Source organism: Brachyistius frenatus, unplaced genomic scaffold (genome assembly GCF_029030835.1).
Source record: "Brachyistius frenatus isolate BFR_SWC_R1_liver_20210118 unplaced genomic scaffold, ASM2903083v1 Contig_85, whole genome shotgun sequence".
NCBI lineage: Eukaryota > Metazoa > Chordata > Actinopteri > Embiotocidae > Brachyistius > Brachyistius frenatus.
This window is the reverse complement of record NW_027210684.1, coordinates 400241-420557: the sequence shown is the minus strand read 5'-3', so window position 1 is coordinate 420557 and position 20317 is coordinate 400241. Positions and strand designations below refer to the sequence as shown.

The window sequence follows — 20317 nt, the reverse complement described above, 5'->3', positions numbered from 1 at the left end:
CGACCGCGCGAGCTGATGAACGATGAAGACACAGCGACTTTAATTTAGTCTCGAAACGCGACGGCGGCGGCGGCTTGGTGTGGACACGGACTCGAACATGTTCAGATGCGGGACAGTTGCTGCTTTTCTCCCGACCGACTGACCGACTGACCGACCGACCGACCGGAGCAGCGCGGAGCCGCCGGCCAAGATGGACACCGCCGAGGAAGGTCGCTGCTGATGGAGTTTGATTTCCCTTCTTGTCTCGCGTTTTCTGGTTAAATGAACTCCGCCAGCGATGCGTGTGTAACAGTGGACGTCAGCTTCACCTTCAGTCGATGTTGACGACCGAGTTGTTCCCGTTTAAAGGCTCCACCACAAATAAAGAAACCGCTAGCTAGCCTGCTAACTCGGTATTAGCTCACGTCCGTTAGCCGTCAGCTGTTTGTCGGTAAAAGCTGCAACTTCAGGTTTCTGTTGTTTTACTGTCGCAGATTATTATTATTATTATTATTATTATTATTATTACACGGAGCCCGAGGACGTTAGAAGTCCTGTTTCACAATAAAGTAGATCATTATGTCGTTGTGAAGTAACGTTTGATGAGTTTGTCTCGTAACCGTTATCACAACATTAAGACAACGAGCTGCCGTCGGTCTGAAGAAGTTCATCAACCACTGAAGAAGTTCATCAACTCGACCACTGAAGAAGTTCATCAACCACTGAAGAAGTTCATCAACTCGACCACTGAAGAAGTTCATCAACCACTGAAGAAGTTCATCAACTCGACCACTGAAGAAGTTCATCAACTCGACCACTGAAGAAGTTCATCATCTCGACCACTGAAGAAGTTCATCATCTCGACCACTGAAGAAGTTCATCAACTCGACCACTGAAGAAGTTCATCAACTCGACCACTGAAGAAGTTCATCATCTCGACCACTGAAGAAGTTCATCAACCACTGAAGAAGTTCATCATCTCGACCACTGAAGAAGTTCATCAACCACTGAAGAAGTTCATCAACTCGACCACTGAAGAAGTTCATCAACTCGACCACTGAAGAAGTTCATCAACTCGACCACTGAAGAAGTTCATCAACTCGACCACTGAAGAAGTTCATCAACTCGACCACTGAAGAAGTTCATCAACTCGAAGAAGTTCATCCACTGAAGAAGTTCATCATCTCGACCACTGAAGAAGTTCATCAACTCGACCACTGAAGAAGTTCATCAACTCGACCACTGAAGAAGTTCATCAACTCGACCACTGAAGAAGTTCATCAACTCGACCACTGAAGAAGTTCATCAACTCGACCACTGAAGAAGTTCATCAACTCGACCACTGAAGAAGTTCATCAACTCGACCACTGAAGAAGTTCATCAACTCGACCACTGAAGAAGTTCATCAACTCGACCACTGAAGAAGTTCATCAACTCGACCACTGAAGAAGTTCATCAACTCGACCACTGAAGAAGTTCATCAACTCGACCACTGAAGAAGTTCATCAACTCGACCACTGAAGAAGTTCATCACTGAACTGAAGAAGTTCATCAACTCGACCACTGAAGAAGTTCATCATCTCGACCACTGAAGAAGTTCATCAACTCGACCACTGAAGAAGTTCATCAACTCGACCACTGAAGAAGTTCATCATCTCGACCACTGAAGAAGTTCATCAACTCGACCACTGAAGAAGTTCATCAACTCGACCACTGAAGAAGTTCATCATCTCAACCACTGAAGAAGTTCATCAACTCGACCACTGAAGAAGTTCATCAACTCGACCACTGAAGAAGTTCATCAACTCGACCACTGAAGAAGTTCATCATCTCAACCACTGAAGAAGTTCATCAACTCGACCACTGAAGAAGTTCATCAACTCGACCACTGAAGAAGTTCATCAACTCGACCACTGAAGAAGTTCATCATCTCAACCACTGAAGAAGTTCATCAACTCGACCACTGAAGAAGTTCATCATCTCGACCACTGAAGAAGTTCATCAACTCGACCACTGAAGAAGTTCATCAACTCGACCACTGAAGAAGTTCATCAACTCGACCACTGAAGAAGTTCATCATCTCGACCACTGAAGAAGTTCATCATCTCGACCACTGAAGAAGTTCATCAACTCGACCACTGAAGAAGTTCATCAACTCGACCACTGAGGGTTTGTTCTTGTTCCAGATGATTCCTGGACTGATATCATCTCGAACAACCACCTGGACACGTTCAGTGTGACGAGTGTGGACTTTCTGTCCACGTCTATCCAGGAAGATGTGAACCTGGTGTCTCCTTCATCCTGACGTCATTATAGGCTTTTTATTTCCTTCAGATCATCCGAGGATTATAATCCTGACCTGTCCTCCTGTGTCCACTGCAGTCACGTGACTTATGTTGTTACCCTGGTGTCTGTGTAATAATGTTAATGTGCAGCTTGTATGTAGTTTGAGGTGTTTTCGCGTCTGCGGTGTGTTATTAGTGTGGCTGAAGATATGAAGGTAAAGAAACGCAGTACCAGGTTCATTGAATGATCTCAGTCTGTACCAACAACCTTATTCTGTTCCCGTTGTGCAGCGGACATCTGCCGGGTGTGTCGGTCGGAGGGCAGCCAGGACAAGCCGCTCTACCACCCGTGTGTTTGCACTGGCAGCATCAAGTTTATCCATCAAGAGTGGTATGTTAGTGTTCATCCAAAGATGTGTGAAGCTCTGCTATTTTCTTTTGCATTATATGTCGGGTGTTGTTTAAATATATTTTAAAGAGTGATAACGAAACGATAGTAAGACACTTTGGGCTTGGGAGTGGTCAAAGCGTCATGGAAACGGGTGATTTTACTGCAGAGCCGTTAAGGAACATTGTTGGACATAAAGTGCAGGTTTCTATAAGATGAAAAGAGTAAGCTCTCTACGTGTCCTTTTGTTTCCACAGCTTACTACAGTGGTTAAAACACAGTAGAAAAGAATACTGTGAATTATGCAAACACAGGTTTGCATTTACGCCAAGTAAGTCGCTTGTTTTTCGGGAATTCAGTTTAATACATTTACATTTGTGTTAATCCAAGTGACTAATTCTGACTTTCTGTTTCTCTTACTTCCATATCCTTCTCTCCGTTTTCTCTCCAGTCTACTCTCCAGACATGCCGTCTCGCTTGCCTGTCCAGGACATCTTTGCAGGGCTCGTCACCAGTATTGGAACAGCCATCAGATACTGGTTCCACTACACGCTGGTGGCCTTTGCCTGGCTCGGCGTGGTGCCTCTCACAGCATGCAAGTCCCATTTTTGGTTGCAACTAATGTTTATGTGAATCTGAAAATAATTTTCTCAATTCATTCATTATTATTTATCCCATAATATGTTATACAAAGGAAATAATGATTCTGAAAAGTGTCTGCCGGCACATTTGAAAAAATGAAACCAGTAACTGCTAATGTTTCGACTAAACAAAAACTGAATGACAAAACAGGAGAAGGTTTAATCATTAGTTGTGTTGTGGCTGCACATCGTACACACCCCCTGACACACTGCCCTCCTATATGTAAGACCATGTTCATTCTCACAACAGGTCAAACAATGTTGATGGAAATGTTTTAGGTAAATCTGAAATGATGAATTGATTCGTGGATTGACAGAACTAGCAACCATTTTCACAGTGGATTCATTGTTTTAGTAATTTATGAAGCAAAAATGTGAAAAATTCTGTCTGCGTGATTACCATTACATTTTGGACACACAGTTGTGATTGTGATATTTATTTTCACAGTCTTTTTGACTGATCATACACCAAAACAATTGATTAAAAAGATCATCATCAAATTAGTCATCAATAAAAATAATCAGAATGAAAACAGTTGTTAGTTGCAGCTCTAGTTTTAATGCTCAAATACCTGTTTTAACAGAGACTTTTAATGAGCTTTTATGAGTTTACTGGAAAACACGAATGATTAGAAACCTTTTGACAGTTAAAGTTTGCAGCAGAGGGAAACATCCAAGGATAGTTTACAGTTGAATCTGAAACATAGCCTGAACTTTTGAGCTCATTTGTTAAGAGCCGGTTGACGTACCACAATTAACATCTTTCAGTCCGAAGAATTGACTGTTAAAGGTCCAATTTTTTGTGTTTTATTTCAGGTCTTGATATCCATAATAATATATTTCCACATGTCGTTTTATAATCTCCTCTCTAAAGTTTGTTTGTGAAGATCTATGAAGAGCAGGCTGTTTTCTTACCCTGTGTTTTCTTTCACTTAAAGTGTTGGGCTGTGGGTCGTGATGAGGGCGTACATATGACATGGGTGTTGGTTTGTGACATCACAAACTTACAAAAAGTCCAAACAGCACAGGTCCTGAATATTGGTTGTGTGCATTTCTTTTTTGGATTAAGTGTTAAGACTCTTTCCCATGAAGAGGAAATGGAAATATGAATTTATACCGTATGGTACCTTCATGTAAAATATATGAACTCAATCTGGTTTGAGTGCCAGGTTGATTCATTTAATCGCTTATGCTCTAAATAAATGTTGTAGTTCACCTTGAAGTGCAACTAAATTCAAATCTAGAACAATGTTTTCAACTTCACACCATTTGGCAGGTGAAGAAATGATTTTCAAGACGTTGTTGTTGACTTCACCATGTGTTATGTCTGCTTTCCTAACAGGTCGTATCTACAAGTGTTTATTTACTGGCTCCGTGAGCTCTCTCCTTACTCTGCCATTAGACATGCTTTCAACGTAAGTCTCTGGTTCTCTCTCACACTGTCATACTGCTGTATATTTGAGGTCTTTGTGTTCTTCATGAATGGAGTTAAAACTCATAAAGATGGCTCAGATGTAATTAGCAATCCAAGTGTGACTTTGCATAATAGCTCCTTTCATTCACCATGTCATCCACTCTCTCTCTTTGTTCAGCTCTCTGTAGAGAAGTATTTGTTGATGTGACTCAATATGATAAAAAAAAAAAGAACATGCAAATGTCTTCAATTGCAGGCAAAACCTGCTTGCAGACTGCCTGCAGGGCTGTTTTGTGGTCACATGCACACTGTGTGCCTTCATCAGCCTGGTGTGGCTCAGAGAGCAGATTGTCCACGGTGGCGCCCCCCAGTGGTTAGAACAGAATCCGCCCCCTCTGGTTCCAAACCAGCCCAACGCCCCGGTACCAGCTAATGAGGTGAGCTCAGTTTACGCCGAAGGCCAATGGGGTTCCCTGTTTTTTTCCTGCCTGCACATAGAGTGGGGAGATAATAATGACTTACTGAAGCCGATCTGCTTCCCCATATTTTTTACACTCTGACACAGTTGGCACAGTCACAAGTTCATATCTGTAACAAGCCAGTGAGGTCATGGTTGTCTAATTCATTTCTAGTTTGCTTGCTGACTCTTACAACTAAGTTTATTCAAAATCAGAAATGTTTTCACATATTTGAATAAAGTATGACTTTTTTGATACAGTGAGAAATAAATAATGCAAGTTTATCTTTGCTCCTTTCCTGTGTGGGGTCCCATTTGTTTTCACCTGCATGATCAGCCAATATTTCCTTTTAGGAGAAACTTCAGGACATTTAAGTTGTCAGACTGAGAATGTGCTTGCTGAGGTAGCAAAGACATGTCTGTGTTTCCACAAAACAAAGTGAGTGGCACAGTCATTGACAGATATTGTCAGTCCTCTGCTGTCAGTATTGGAATAAGAAATACAGCTCAGAACTGAAATATCTTCACTAATGACAAAGCAGTTGTGTTTTTTTTCGATGTTGTACATTTGATAAGTAGAACAGTGAGTGTGGTTAATGAGTATATAGGAAATAAAATGTTACATCATTAAACTGTATGCTGTGGCAAGTAACCTGTAATATGTCCGTTCATCGTGTCGTGTCTCTGCAGGGTCCAGGAGGACACGCTGCCGTCAACGTTCAGGCTGCTGCCGACGCCGCAGCTGCTCAGAACCCTGCAGAACCCGGTCCGGACGGCCTGCCGCCCGACAACCCACGCCAGGCCGGCAACCACGAAGACGAGGCCGAGCTGGACAACGATGAAGACGACGATGACGACGGGGATGAAGACGAAGAGGAGGAGGAAGATGAGGAAGGCAGGGAAGAGGATGCCGCCGATGCCAACAATGGAGGGCAAGGTCAGTGGGCGGATGGTAGAGCGGCTCGCCTACTAATCGAGAGGTTGGCGGTTCGAACCCGGTTCCTCCTGTCCACATGCCGAAGTGTCGGGCAGCACACTGAACCCAGAATTGCTCCTCATGGTGAGCGAGCACCTTGGACAGCAGCTCTAGTGTGTGAATAGCTGTTTTCAGACCAAACAGTTGGAGGGACTTTCTTGGCAGGAGGACCCCCCACGGATTTTCACCCAGAACATAAAGGGTTATAAGGCCTTCTGCTGTTTGCATCCACACTGTCAATATGAACTGAAAACTCTCCCGCTGCCGGAGCGACGCTCCACCACTTATTTCTCTAATTGAGGAAATCAAGTTTTCAGTTTACTTGATCCTTTGGTTGAAATTCATGTACATATTTGATCTGTTTGAAGATCCAAAGCGTGTTGTATTCGAGAGGGCCAATAAAAACAAATGGAACGGTTTAAATTTATCATCATTAAATTTAAGATGTATTCACTGATTCACTTGAAGCTCTGTTGTGATCCGCTACCGTTTGCGTTGTCAGTTTTGGATTACGGGTCAACAGAAACGCAACACTTCCTGTACTTTTTTAAATTAAAAACCCTGCAGGCTTTAAAAGAAAGAAACCCCCCCCCTGTGTGTGTGTGTGGGGGGGGGGGTAAAGTGCCTTTAGATTGCCGAGGTGACAAACCACTATATATATGCAGATCTTTTACCAGCGAGCATTAAAACATTAAGGAAGTTTTAATGCCCACAGCTTCACTGTGAGGAAGTTCCTCTCTTCTGTTTGGTGAGTGAATGATCATTCAAGTTGAGAGCTGGTCTGGATAATCAATGTGGTCTAATTAAATAGACACGTTTGCATAAAGAAGGCTTGAAAGCCTCAGTCTATGTGAAGATATGCGTGAAGTGGTGTTTTCAGAAATCCATAACCCAGCCCACATTAAAAGCCGTTGTAGAGAAATCATTTGACAGGACATTGTTCCTTGCTGTCCGTGTCTCTTCTCTGCAGAAGATCTGAACTGGAACGCCCTGGAATGGGACCGAGCAGCCGAGGAGCTGACCTGGGAGAGGGTGAGCTTAATGCCTCCGGCTCCTGTTTATGAAGCGGTGTGACATGATGCCAATAAAGCGAAGCGTACGGAGGGTAGCAGTTCGATAGCACATAAATGTGGGCTGATGGTCTCTATAACAGAAAATGTGCATCTCGTGGTGATAGCAGATGCAGAACTCTGAAGTTAAGTTTGTAGTCGGTATAATCAATAAAAGTCTCCTTCTATGTAGAAGTCGAAGTCGTTTCTGCATTTAAATAGTTGTATTACCGTGCTAATTCACATGTTTCTAAGTTGTGACTGTAACATTGCACTCTGTTTGTGTTCCAGATGTTAGGACTGGATGGTTCCTTAGTTTTCTTGGTAAGGATACACTCTCCTTCTTCAACTACTCTCACACAGCGTCAAATGTTTGTCAATATAATTCGAGGACATATTTGTTGATTTTTATTTCATATTTTTGAAACTTGAACTTGCATTTGGATGTTAGAAACCGAAAATATGACCTAGAACTAGTTTGCCCTGCCGAGCAGTAAAAGATGAAATCTCCACCAAAGATAAGGATGTAAAATGACAACTAATCTAAGGACTCACATGCTGCTTCGCTATCCAAGTAACAGAGGCTCCTGAAACAAGTAGTGCCACGTCAACTTATCCTCAGGACCTTTATAGAAGCTCCTGAAAGGGCCATCACTGACAAGATAACAAAATTGATATGCAAGATATGCTGCCCAGTGATGTTGTTTTGGAAGGTTTTCATGTTAATGACACGACTGACTGAAGCTCTATCAGCTGCTTTCAAATTCTATATCGGAAGCCTCTGTGAAAGGATGTTTCTACATTAATGCCTTGTTTTGTGATTTGGCGCAACATAACTACAATTGAATTCCAAAAATGAAAACAGATTAGAAAGTGAAAGTGAATATTGTTTGTTCCAGTCGCCTTAGACTGTGTTTTTGAGAAAGTGCTCTGTGGTGTGTGTCCTCTCCAGGAGCATGTCTTCTGGGTGGTTTCCCTCAACACACTCTTCATCCTGGTCTTTGGTGAGTCAAACCTGCAGATACATTCAATCATTACTTTTGAAACTACCAGGCTTTCACTCCATTATGATAAAAGCTTTTAACCCCAATTTGAACAGCATTTTTATCAGAACATATGTTGTCATTAGAGTTCAGTCTGACGGTGTGAAACAATCCTGAGCGTCGTCTCAGGGTGTTTCCACACCTGCGCTTTAAAGTCTATTTAAATCAGGGTCTGGTCATTTTGGTCCTGGTGGGAAAGTGATCCAACCTCATTGTGTTTAGTTCAATACTTTCAGGTAATGAACTAAACATGCTCAGTATTCTGTCCCTTGTTCTGCTGAGTCGTCTGAAGGCAGCATGTCTTACACTGCCTCGATAATGACCTCAGTTTTGACTAAATTCCAACTCTGCTGTTGCTCCATGTTTAAATGCAGAACAATGTTTCTCTTACTGCACTACTCCAGAACAGAGGATCTTCTTCCTGTCTTCACTTTCTTGTTCCCTCCTCCGACACATCAGACCGTTAACTGGAGTCAACATTCTCATGTGGGTTTTTTTGGATGCATTTTGGTTCACTTCGATTTTTTTTCTCAGTGTGAAAAGAAACCAGACCAAAGGGAAAACACGACAAGTTTACAAACTCATCAACTGATTTGGACCAGAGCGAACACGCGTACCCCATCGGTCCTAACGTACTCCGTCGGTCCTAACGTACCCCGTCGGTCCTAACGTACCCCGTCGGTCCTAACGTACTCCGTCGGTCCTAACGTACCCCATCGGTCCTAACGTACTCCGTCAGTCCTAACGTACCCCGTCGGTCCTAACGTACTCCGTCGGTCCTAACGTACCCCGTCGGTCCTAACGTCCTAACGTACTCCGTCCTAACGTACCCCATCGGTCCTAACGTACCCCGTCGGTCCTAACGTACTCCGTCGGTCCTAACGTACCCCATCGGTCCTAACGTACTCCGTCAGTCCTAACGTACCCCGTCGGTCCTAACGTACTCCGTCGGTCCTAACGTACCCCGTCGGTCCTAACGTACCCCATCGGTCCTAACGTACCCCGTCAGTCCTAACGTACCCCATCGGTCCTAACGTACCCCATCGGTCCTAACGTACCCTCTGTATTTCCCTCTAGCTTTTTGCCCGTATCACATTGGCCATTTCTCAGTGGTTGGACTGGGCTTTGAAAACTATGTAAGTACAGTTTTAATTTTTTTGTCCTGCATTGATGAATGTTATCTGAGGATGATGATTATGATATTATTTCTGTCTGCAGGTCAAAGCCTCACATTTTGACGGCCTCATCACCACCATACTGGGCTACATCCTCCTGGCTGGAGCTCTCATTGTCTGCCATGTATCCTCGACATATTACACATGACTTTGTGTGTATTTTATAAATGTGTCTAGTTATTGTACCAGTTGTGTGATTTATATCTTGGTGTATTATCTTTAGTTTGTGCTTAAGTACTTAAAGTTGATTATATTTATTATAATTAGCTGTGTGATCCAGCTCATTCATTTAAAAAGACACCTATTGTGTCTTGTAATTGTAATCTTGTAAGTTGCATAGTCATACAGGGACGGCAAGAGAAACAGTTTATTGATCCACTTAGACTGTGTGTGTGTGTGTGTGTGTGTGTGTGTGTGTGTGTGTGTGTGTGTGTGTGTGTGTGTGTGTGTGTGTGTGTGTGTGTGTGTGTGTGTGTGTGAGAGAAATTTCTTACTTGTGATAGTGCTGGTTTGGAACTGCAGCTTGTTCATGTCAAACTGTGTGAGGCCTTCACTGGCTGCTTCAGGCTCTGGCTTCATTAGTGAAGTTCCAGCGGTCCCGACGTCTCCTCGGTGTCTGCTACATAGTTGTCAAGGTAAACCTGGCACTGACGTATTCTCAGTAATCTGCTGATTTAGTGTTTATCAAACTAGAAAAGCTTTTACATGAAGCATTAATTAGGAAAATGATGATTAGATGAAAACATTAACTAAATTGCAGGCGTTTTTTCTTTTTTCCTTTTTTTTTTTTTTTTTTTTTTACATGTTGCAGGTGTCCCTGCTGGTTGTCATGGAGATAGGCTTGTTCCCGCTGATTTGTGGTTGGTGGCTTGACATTTGTTCACTGGTAAGACGAACATGCAGAGTGAACTCAGCACAGCCAATACTAACCAAATAGATGCTCTCCTGATCAGTGTTGTACACCTTTGATCAAGAAAATAAATCTGGCACTGTTACACTGATTGGACCGATTCCTAAAAAGTCATCTGGTCTGGCTCATTGGTGTTAAAAAGTCTGTCTCTTTATTCACCGCAGGAGATGTTCGATGCCACTCTGAAGGACAGAGAGCAGAGCTTTGACTCGGCTCCTGGTACCACCATGTTCCTGCACTGGCTGGTTGGTATGGTCTACGTCTTCTACTTCGCCTCCTTCATCCTTCTGCTCAGAGAGGTAAACGACGACCTCATCAAGTCCCACTTATGTACTGTGACAAGTAAAAACTCACAAAACACGGCATCATGTGTTTGTGTGTGCAGGTGCTTCGGCCAGGTGTGTTATGGTTCCTCAGGAACCTGAACGATCCGGACTTCAACCCAGTCCAAGAGATGATTCACCTTCCCATCTACCGACACCTGCGGCGTTTTATACTCTCTGTGGTGAGTCAAATAGCCCCCAAACCCAAACTTCGGGGTCACAACAACACCCAGATATCTGTTCACTCTTAATACTAAATACAGAAATATGCTGTCGTTACATCAAGTTAAAGGGTTTTATGTTGCTATCCAGAGAAAAGAATTAAGTATAATAAAAGTGCAAAAATGACAAAAGTAGTAATTAGAAAAAAACAACACAGACAGATATAAGTGCACAAAACAAGCATCAGTACATATTTGGCTTTTACCTCCAGTGAAGTGTATCTAGCTGTTTGGAGTTTTGTTTTTTAGTTGTCGAGGTTCTGAGATTTCTGCCTCCGCCATCCTACAATGCAGTTGGGTGGATTTTCATCTCTGTTTGTCTTGCAGCACGAAAACACCAATGTTTCTCTCTGTAAACGGTATTCTAGATAAGTCACAGACTTCACTGTAATCAGTTTTAATTTAAACTATTTTCTATCAAACGAATAGTCCGTATGAATGGAGGCTCTTACAGGGACATTTATTTTGGAGGTTTTTGTGTATTGACGAAGAGCTTTTAGCACCGTAATAAAATTTGGTGCATCTCTATTGTGTTTAAGTGGCAGCATTTATTTGAGATATCTCCTAACCTGCACTAATATAACCAAACCCGTGTGGCAAGATCTCATGAGGACGGTGGTTCGGAGACTTTTTTATGAGCACAGCCTTCTTCTGAGGATGAAGGAAATTTGTCAGGAAATGGCTTTTTCGCATATAGAAAGAAAGTAGAATCCAGCCACTCCGGCAGTAGTAAGGCGGTGATGGTGGACAGTCAAACACATGGTAACTTTTTGTCCAGGCTCTTAGGAGGATAAATGTCTCACTAGAATCATGCAGACTGGTCTTTGTGTACTCCAGCCCAGTTTAATCTGTGTGAATGTGGTGTTTCCAGTAACACTGCGTAGGTGTGTGTCCCAGTAGATAAAGCAGAACATGACTTCAGTAATGGGGAGCAGTCAGGGCCAGTCAGATGTACTATTTGCTGCTAATGACAGCGTTGAGCCGGCACACATGTCAACTTATTAAATTAGTCCAACGGTATGTGGTGAATCTTTTATGACACTGCTGATGCAGCGTAAACATGGCAGCGTTCTACACAGTAGCTGGGACATATACTTCAGTGTGGGAATGATGTGGATGGCTCGAAGCAGTAATGTGAGAATGTAATGAGCCGGCAGGAACGGCTGAACAGAGATGCAGAGAGGCACTTTGACTTTTTTTTCTCTCGGGATGTCGTCTAGTTAGCTGAACGTCTGGCATGTATTCGTAAATCCGTTTACGTGTGTGTGTGTGTGTGTGTGTGTGTGTGCGCGTGTGCAGGTGGTGTTTGGCTCCATAGTTCTGCTGATGCTTTGGCTTCCCATCAGAATCATCAAACTGTTCTTCCCAACCTTCCTGCCCTACAACGTCATGCTCTACAGGTACACCAGATTCTTCTATTCTCTGTTGATGCATCACCAAAAATAGGACCCTGCTGGAGTAAATGAGCTGCCACAAATATACAATTTGGAGGATGTGAATGAGCTTGTGTTCCTGTCGTGGCTCCGCAGCGACGCTCCGGTCAGCGAGCTGTCGTTGGAGCTGTTGTTACTGCAGGTGGTTCTGCCGGCGTTGTTGGAGCAGGGTCACACCCGCCAGTGGCTCAAACGCCTCGTCCACGCCTGGACCTTCACAGCTGGATACATGCTGTAAGCTGGAGGCGCACGCACACACACACACACACACACACACACACAATGTCAAGAATATGAGCATCCATGTTTGTTAGCTTTCTCGAGGCGATACGGCCCTAAAATAATATCACGATATATCTGGCTATTTTTGTGATATTCTTGACGATATGACAAAATACAGAAAAATATGTGATTATTAATTTTAATTTCAATTTCAACAAAAGGGTTATAGAGTTATGTCAGCACCAACCGTCCCTCGAAGTGAGATTCAGATTGTGTCCAGAGCTGCAGAAGAGCTGCTGCTCTGTCAGGACGACCGTAATCCGCTGCAGAGCTTCTAATTACTTCCTCACCGCTGTCGGCAGATTCAGCGATCGTCTGGCCGGATTGTCTGAAGTTTCGCGTCGACATTTGTCCATTTAATAACGTGGTTTTGGGCTTTTGTTGAACGTAACTCGTTCAGCTGAGCGTGTGCTGCGCTGTACATCGTATGCTGCTCGCCGTGTGAAGCAAGGAGTCCGTCAATTCGGCTCCTGCAGAATTCAGCGGCTGTCAGCCATACTTGTTGCTCGATACGCTGCAAATCTACGTCGTACTTTTCCGCTGCGTAAAAGTACGACGTCATTACATTATGTCACGATATAAAAACATTTTATATCCTCGAAAAATGATGTCACTTCACATACATCGTAAGATAATAATGGCTTCCCTCAGTGACCTTCACTCGTACCTGCTGGGAGACCACGAGGACGATGACAACCAACCTAATAACCCTCCCGGTCGCCATAACAACAACCGGATCCCTGGTCTGGGGGAGGGGCTTCACGCGGCCCATCAGGCCATCCTGCAGCAGGGCGGTCCTGTGGGCTTCCAGCCGTACCATCGGCCCATCAACTTCCCCCTCAAGGTGACGGACAGCTGGACTGTCAATCATATCACGGTCCTGTCAGCTCTGAACTGTGCTCATATTAAGTGGTATTTGTTATTTTGTGTGTGTTTCTTGTTTAGATCATTATGCTGGTTGTCTTCATGTGTGTCACACTGTTACTAGCGAGCCTGATCTGCCTCACGCTGCCAGGTAAACCACCTGCAGGTTCTGTCTGCGCATCACCGCTCCACCTCCCTGTTCTCCGTCAGTAAGACATGTTCCCCTCTCTGTGTCCTCCCCACTTCACTCTGTCCCCTTCCTCTCCTCCAGTGTGTGTGGGTCGTTGGCTGATGTCCTTCTGGATGGGCAGCGCCATGGTTCACGAGCTGTACACAGCAGCCAGCGGTCTGTACGTGTGCTGGCTGTCCATTCGAGCCGCCACAGTGCTGCTGTCCTGGATGCCGCAGGGACGGATGGTCATCATGGTCAAAGTCCACGAGTGGACACTCATGGTAACGTGGACGTGTCTCTGCGGTCATCCCGGCCAATTTCAACAGATATACCGCCTCTCCTTGCGTGTTCCGTGATCAAGTGCCGTGTTTGAATGTGTGTTTGGGTTTTGTGGCTGCGATGTCTCGGTGGGAACAGATCCTGAAGACGGTGGTGGTGGCTGTGCTGCTGGCCGGGGTGATCCCTCTGCTGTTGGGTCTGCTGTTTGAGCTGGTCATCGTCGCTGCTCTCAGAGTTGCACTGGACCAGACGCCTCTCTTCTACCCCTGGCAGGTAGGACTGCGTGGGAATGAGTGTTATACCCGACACATATCGCTTGATTGTATCATCTGAAGATATCGTTGATTATTTTATTGAGAAATTGTCACTGTTTTGGTGAATGAATGTTGTCAGTCAGACTGTTGTGGAGTCTACAAAAATGTTTCACGGCACAAAGTATAGAAAATTCGGACATAAAATGATGAGTGATCGTTCCTGATTGATATCAGTTATTTTTTACACTATTAAGCAAGTTTATTTTCTTGTTTGAGAACTTTGACATCTTTCTTTGAATTCAGGCCGAGTGCAGTTCACTTTCAAAGTGGGTCGATGATGAATTGTGACCGCCTCATTGTGTCTTGGTTGTAATATGACCACCGCTCCCTGTTTGTCTTGCAGGACTGGGCCTTGGGTGTGCTTCATGCTAAAATCATTGCTGCCATAACACTGATGGGCCCTCAGTGGTGGCTCAAAACCGTCATCGAACAGGTGGGCGAGTTACAGTCAGTCAACTAGAACAGAGGAAAAACACTGATGTTTACATACACAGTCAAAAAAAAAAAAAAAAAAAGCAAGAATCTTTATTATCCAACTGTAGTAAAACCATCTTCTTTGTATTGAGGGTTGCTTGTTGTTTCATATTGTTTTCAAATGTTTTAATTTGTATTATCCTGGACAGAAGGAACGTATGTGACATCGGATGAAGTAAAACCCGCCCGTCTCTCTCTCTCCACTGCAGGTTTATGCTAACGGTATCAGAAACATCGACCTCCACTTCATCGTGCGAAGGCTGGCGGCCCCCGTCATCTGTGTCCTGCTGCTGTCTCTCTGCGTGCCCTACACCATCTCTCAAGGCATCACACCACTGCTGGGTGAGTCTCTGAGTGTCGATGGCCTCACGGGGAATAATATCTTTGCTTTCATTCTCTCCGATTTTTGGATCGTTCAAAACCTGCATCTGTATCCAGTGGTAACGTCACACAGCAGCTCAAAATCACACTGGTCTGACTTGGGGAAATAATACAGAACTGCTTTCTGGCTGTATTTCTTTCAGCTGTATTTTGAGCACAACCTCGGATCCCTTGTCAAAATGCACAATGTCTTTTATCAAAAGCCGTCGTGAGTTCTTTAAGGCTGGATCCCATCAGGAAACGACTGCGTCACGTTTCAGCTGCGACGCAGCCACAGGAGCCGATCGCAGCTATTCTACTGAATCCTGGTGATTCAAACCGATGCGCCGCAGCGTGTTTCACAAGCACTCGAAATATACACCTGGTCTATTTATGACTGAAGCTGTGTCAAGCTGCACAGAGCAGATCAGCCAGGCAGGAAGTAAGACACAGGAAGAGGACAAAGAATCCTGACAATTTTCACAATAAATCTCTGTGCAGATCCCTGAATGCATTTCACTACTACATCACCGCCCCTGTGTTGTTTAAGTAAGACCATAATTGCATTCTCCTGCTGACGCGCAGTTACTAAACAATTATGAGAATGCACGTGTTAACATTGCCTCTAGACTACAGCACAACAAAGCAAGAAATAACAACAATGAACAGAATTAAACCAAAAAAGGAACCATTGAACAGAGGAGCTTGCTTGCCGATGCTGAAAACCCAAACATAAAGGAAACATAAAACATAACCAAACAACAAGACCCGGTTCTACTGCAATACAACAACTGTGTATGCGTGTGTGTCCTCTGGGTTACAGCTGGGAAGGATTGATGGAAGTGTCATTTTTTAATGTTACACGACATTTAAGCATCAGTGTTTCAGAACAAATTTAAGAGTAATTATGTGATTCAGACTTGTCATTAATGAATAACTAAATATCCCCACATGAACAGGAGTTCCCAGCGAGAGCTGTGCAAAGTGTTGTTTTGGTTTCTGACTAAATTAGAAAGAGATGAAATTGAGGCCGAGAGGCAGCCGACTGCTCCGGACACACATCCTCTCTCATTTAGACACGGGGCTCATTTCAAAACTGCTTCTTATGCAAAGCTCACCGAGCCACCGGTTGTAGTGCAGACGCTTGTTTCTGATGTTGACTCGGAGGCGAATTGCATTGAAACAGCTGCCCTGTTGAGAACAGCCAGCCTTGTGGGGATGAAGAGGAATCTGATGCGCAAGACAAAGTGAAACTGATTGTTTTGTCTCAAGGCTCAAGTCTCGCCACGCTGTCTTATTACACTGAAATGATGAACAGTGTGTCACTCTGTCTCTCTGCAGGAGTGCAGCCGGACATGCAGACTCTGGTGGAGAGGAGGATCTACCCGTTCCTGATGATGGTGGTGATGCTGCTGGCCATCCTGTCCTTTCAGATACGACAGTTCAAACGCCTCTACGAACACATCAAAAACGACAAGTAGGTAGAACCTGAAAATGTTTCGTGTCAACGCGCAGAGAAAAAGACAACAACTAATTGTTTCGGTGTTTCTGTTTACTGATGATAAGACATTTCTGTCATTGAATAGTAGGCTGTGGGATACGAGCAGAAATGGACATTGATAGGGTGAAGACGTCCTACATTCAAAACCTGTAAACCTGAGCGGGAGTTGTAGCTCAGCTGAAAATCTGTTTCTGTGTATTTGTGATGGATGTAACGCTGCGTGTGTTCGTCCTGAACTCTTCAGGACGCGATGCTCGCTTTGCCATCGGACCTCCATGGTTCGGGAAATACAAACAATTTCAAAATAAGAGCATCGCCCTGTCAAAGCAAAACTTCAAGCGTGCACGTCACAGAAATATTTTAGTTATAATCTTTTTTATTTATTTATTTATTCAACCACGGAGATAAAAGTTACAAAAATAAATCATAAAAGTGACGCAGCTTTACAGAACGGAGTCTGTGACTAACAGAAACAACGACGACATCAGCCGTCAGAATAAGAGCTTTAGATGCTGTTTAATTCATGTTCATTCAACACAGGCCAGTGCAGTCTCTTACAACTTGACGTGTATAAATCTTAGCATCCAGTAATATGTAATCACTTCCATTAATAATAAGCATTTCATTCGAAAAATGTCTTGTGACGGCTGCATTTTCTGCAAACCCGCCACTTCCGTTTGTTCCGTTTGTTCCACCGGTGAGCAGAGTTTGGCTGCGGTCCGACGGTCGACCTCGTAAGTCCGTTCCTCAGCTCTGTTCCTTCACCCCGGTAGAAAACGTCACGAGGTGGGAAGGAAAGATGAGCAGGAGAACTCCTAAGGACCGTTGGGAGACTCCGACTCCACGACGCTCCGTAACGATGCCACGGCGGGTGAAACTCCAATGTTCACAGGATGAGCTACAAAAAGCGCATCGTCGACACTTTGTCCCGTGTGTTCATGCAGGCTGTAAAAACCTGGACTTCTTCACTCATAAAGTCCCGAAACACAATTGGCCCGAAATAAATGAGTAAACGTAATCGGCTCAGATCTGCTGCGTGCGGAGCCGATACAATATTTGTGTTGGTATAGTTCATTTGTGATTCCCTAAACAAAGACAGTTGTGTTAATGCAACTCAAAGTTGGCGACAACAACGTGTTTTTATTGTTGCCGGGTTACTCATTTCCACATTTTGGTCGTTAGTTTCCGTTATTGATCGGAGAGGTGACGTTAGTAATGGAAGCTCATCTACACGCGCAATAATACACTGCAAATATGCCGCTGTGAGACTGTGAAATCTCTCCGTAATAAAACGCTGACATGACTGTCGGGAGTTTAGAAAGCAGATCAGACTTCCAAACGGTAAAATACAAGTATCCCGACAGCTGTTATTGATACTCGGCCTCGCTGTGAGGACGGACGCTGTGGATCAATAGTTGAACTGCAGCTGATAAACTGAGTCTGAGACGGCTCACCTGTCTGACTTCGAAGAAGTAGCTTCATATTGTTATTGTCAGGAGGAGAGCCGTACTCACTGTAACTGACAGTTACTTGTTTTCGTAAAGCGCGTTTTGTCTGGAAAGACTTCCTTTCTGTCCTCATACTTTCAGCACAGCTTCTGCTGACGGCATTTTTTTGCGGCAATTTCCCCGAAATTGCAAGCTCCCGCAAATATTGCAGAGTTTGCTTTAATTTGCATGAATGATTGCGATCCAGTTTCCTGGAGGGACTGGAACATTAGCAGGATTAGCGTTACAAACTGGGCAGACACTGCGGGGATTTTATTAAACCTTTGAATTGCGGTAAACGCAGAAGTGCAATTAAACTTTAGATTTGAACAAATGAACTCGGCCTTTCTCTGTTTGGTCGACGTCAGCGACTCTCAACAAAACTGCTTTGTGCTGACATTAGTGTGACCAGACTGTTTGCGTGCAGGAAAGTTCACTCAGACTCGTGGTGTGAGTGAACGCCCGGTACTAAAAATGTATTTTAGAGTTTCAAATTGAGAAGTCTGCGTAGCTTGAAATGCTAACCTCATAGCATGTTACAGCTGATTTATCGAAGCCTCGAACGTTCAGGCTGCAACTAACAAATAAGTTTGGTTGCAGGAGTGCTCGGACACAAATCAACAATTGTGCCAATAACGGTCTGTACTGTCGGAGGTCGAACAGTTTGGAGCAGTAAAAAGCCGACGTGCTATTAATCCGCTGATTGTTTGGCTGCCGTCTCCTCCAGCTCCGTCTGTAAAGTTAGAAACAAGAAGAACCGCGATGCAGCGGTTGTCTTTCTAAAACGTTGCTGTTTGTCCTGCAGATACCTGGTTGGACAGCGACTGGTCAACTATGAACGTAAGGCGGGAAGGAGCCCGTCCTCCTCCTCCTCCTACGGCACCTCCTCTTAGACCCCACCCGCTCCGGGAGCCTCCACCAGCTCCACTGGTGAAAAGGTTTTCTATTGTCCCTGCTTGGCTGTCAAACACACACAATCCGCCACGATCACAGGCGAGGACACTTTAAAGACAGAAACGTCTCGATTCTGAACACGTTTAATAACCGACCTGCAAAAGCTGTGAGCTCGGCCGAATCTCAGCCGAACCACAAACTGTCCGTCCCGTTACACGTGTCACGGCGCGACTCGTCTTTTCATTTCCTTCATTTGACAAAGGTTTGGCTTGAAGTCGGGTCGGCTGAAGAGCTTTTACCTCAGATTGTGCTTCCCTTTGAATGTTTGTTGTGAAATATTGTCGAGTGTTTCTTTTTTTTTTTTTGGAGCCGTGGAGATGTTTGGACTGCCTCCATGGTCCTCTTCTCATTTCTGATTTTTCTCAAAAGACCTCTTCATCAGATGGAGGTTGTCAGTGTTAAGGAGGGACATAGACGTAGCAACGTGATTGTATTTTTTTGTCTCTTTTTTTTTTAGATATTTTTTATTAGACGTGTTTTCATATATTTTTTGTGTTCTATTTCTGGAGTGAGCTGTTAGATGGTCCTCTGAGGATTCCTTTCAACGACAGAAGAAGAAAATGACTTCTTTTTTTGTTGTTGTTGTGGACACCGCTCTTGTTTTTTTTTTCTGAAGGCGTCCTCCTGTGACTTGGAACCGGAGCCCGGGACGTGTTGCTCCTAAGCGGGAGAGTCCAGCTGACTTAACGCAGCACAGAGCCGGAGCGCTTTCAGCTGCGTCCACGTTAAGCCTGAGAAACGGTGCTTTTCTGTTGTCGCGCACGTCGTCAGCTGGCGTTTCAGCTCGTTTATGCAAAATACTTCCATCCGCACGGAAACGTTGGAGCAGGTGATTCTGCTCCTGCCGAGCAGCGGAGGACAGAAGAGAGAAACACGCAAGAAACGCAGCGGCGGCAGAAACTGTTGCTACGTATCTCGTTGCATCTTCACCAGGTTGGAGTTAACGTCATCTCATCAGCTCGCCGCCACCGTCGGCCTTTTCAGCGCTCGGGTTTTTAACTCGTTGTTTTTAGATTTCCACGCGCTGCGGTTGGTTTTAGAGGAAGAAGGGTCCCGCGTCAGCGAGGACGGAGGCACCGCGCAGTGCGCATTTTAAACCGGACAAACTGCACCCCGCTGATCCCATGGAAATATTTATTCTGAAGATAAAAGCAGAAAGTGGGCCGACTGGTGTGCGGGGCTTGTGTTGCTGCTAATCAGCTGATCAAACTGTTATCTGTCTGCATTCTCAGTGGTTCACAGACTAAAGCTGAAAACAAACAGCGAAACACTAACTACCGTCAGAAAAAAGGGACTCGTGAACGAAACTAGTTCAGGTGTGAAACTCTCAACTGGC

The 20317-nt window shown here is 44.4% G+C and overlaps 1 protein-coding gene across 1 annotated transcript; it reads left to right on the top strand.

The window, feature by feature from the left end:
* The first annotated feature begins 70 nt into the window (after positions 1-70).
* On the top strand, positions 71-19974 carry LOC138627477 (E3 ubiquitin-protein ligase MARCHF6-like). The gene is made up of 26 exons (XM_069709827.1): positions 71-209; positions 2556-2655; positions 2910-2983; positions 3104-3247; positions 4636-4708; positions 4964-5144; positions 5855-6101; positions 7111-7172; positions 7481-7513; positions 8142-8193; positions 9310-9368; positions 9451-9531; positions 9974-10042; positions 10219-10293; positions 10482-10616; positions 10703-10822; positions 12161-12261; positions 12391-12528; positions 13228-13420; positions 13522-13591; positions 13712-13893; positions 14030-14164; positions 14549-14638; positions 14889-15021; positions 16381-16516; positions 18833-19974. The coding sequence occupies exons 1-26, from the start codon at positions 191-193 to the stop codon at positions 18918-18920; spliced, it is 2790 nt and encodes a 929-aa protein (XP_069565928.1). The 5' UTR covers positions 71-190; the 3' UTR covers positions 18921-19974.
* The last annotated feature ends 343 nt before the right edge of the window (positions 19975-20317 follow it).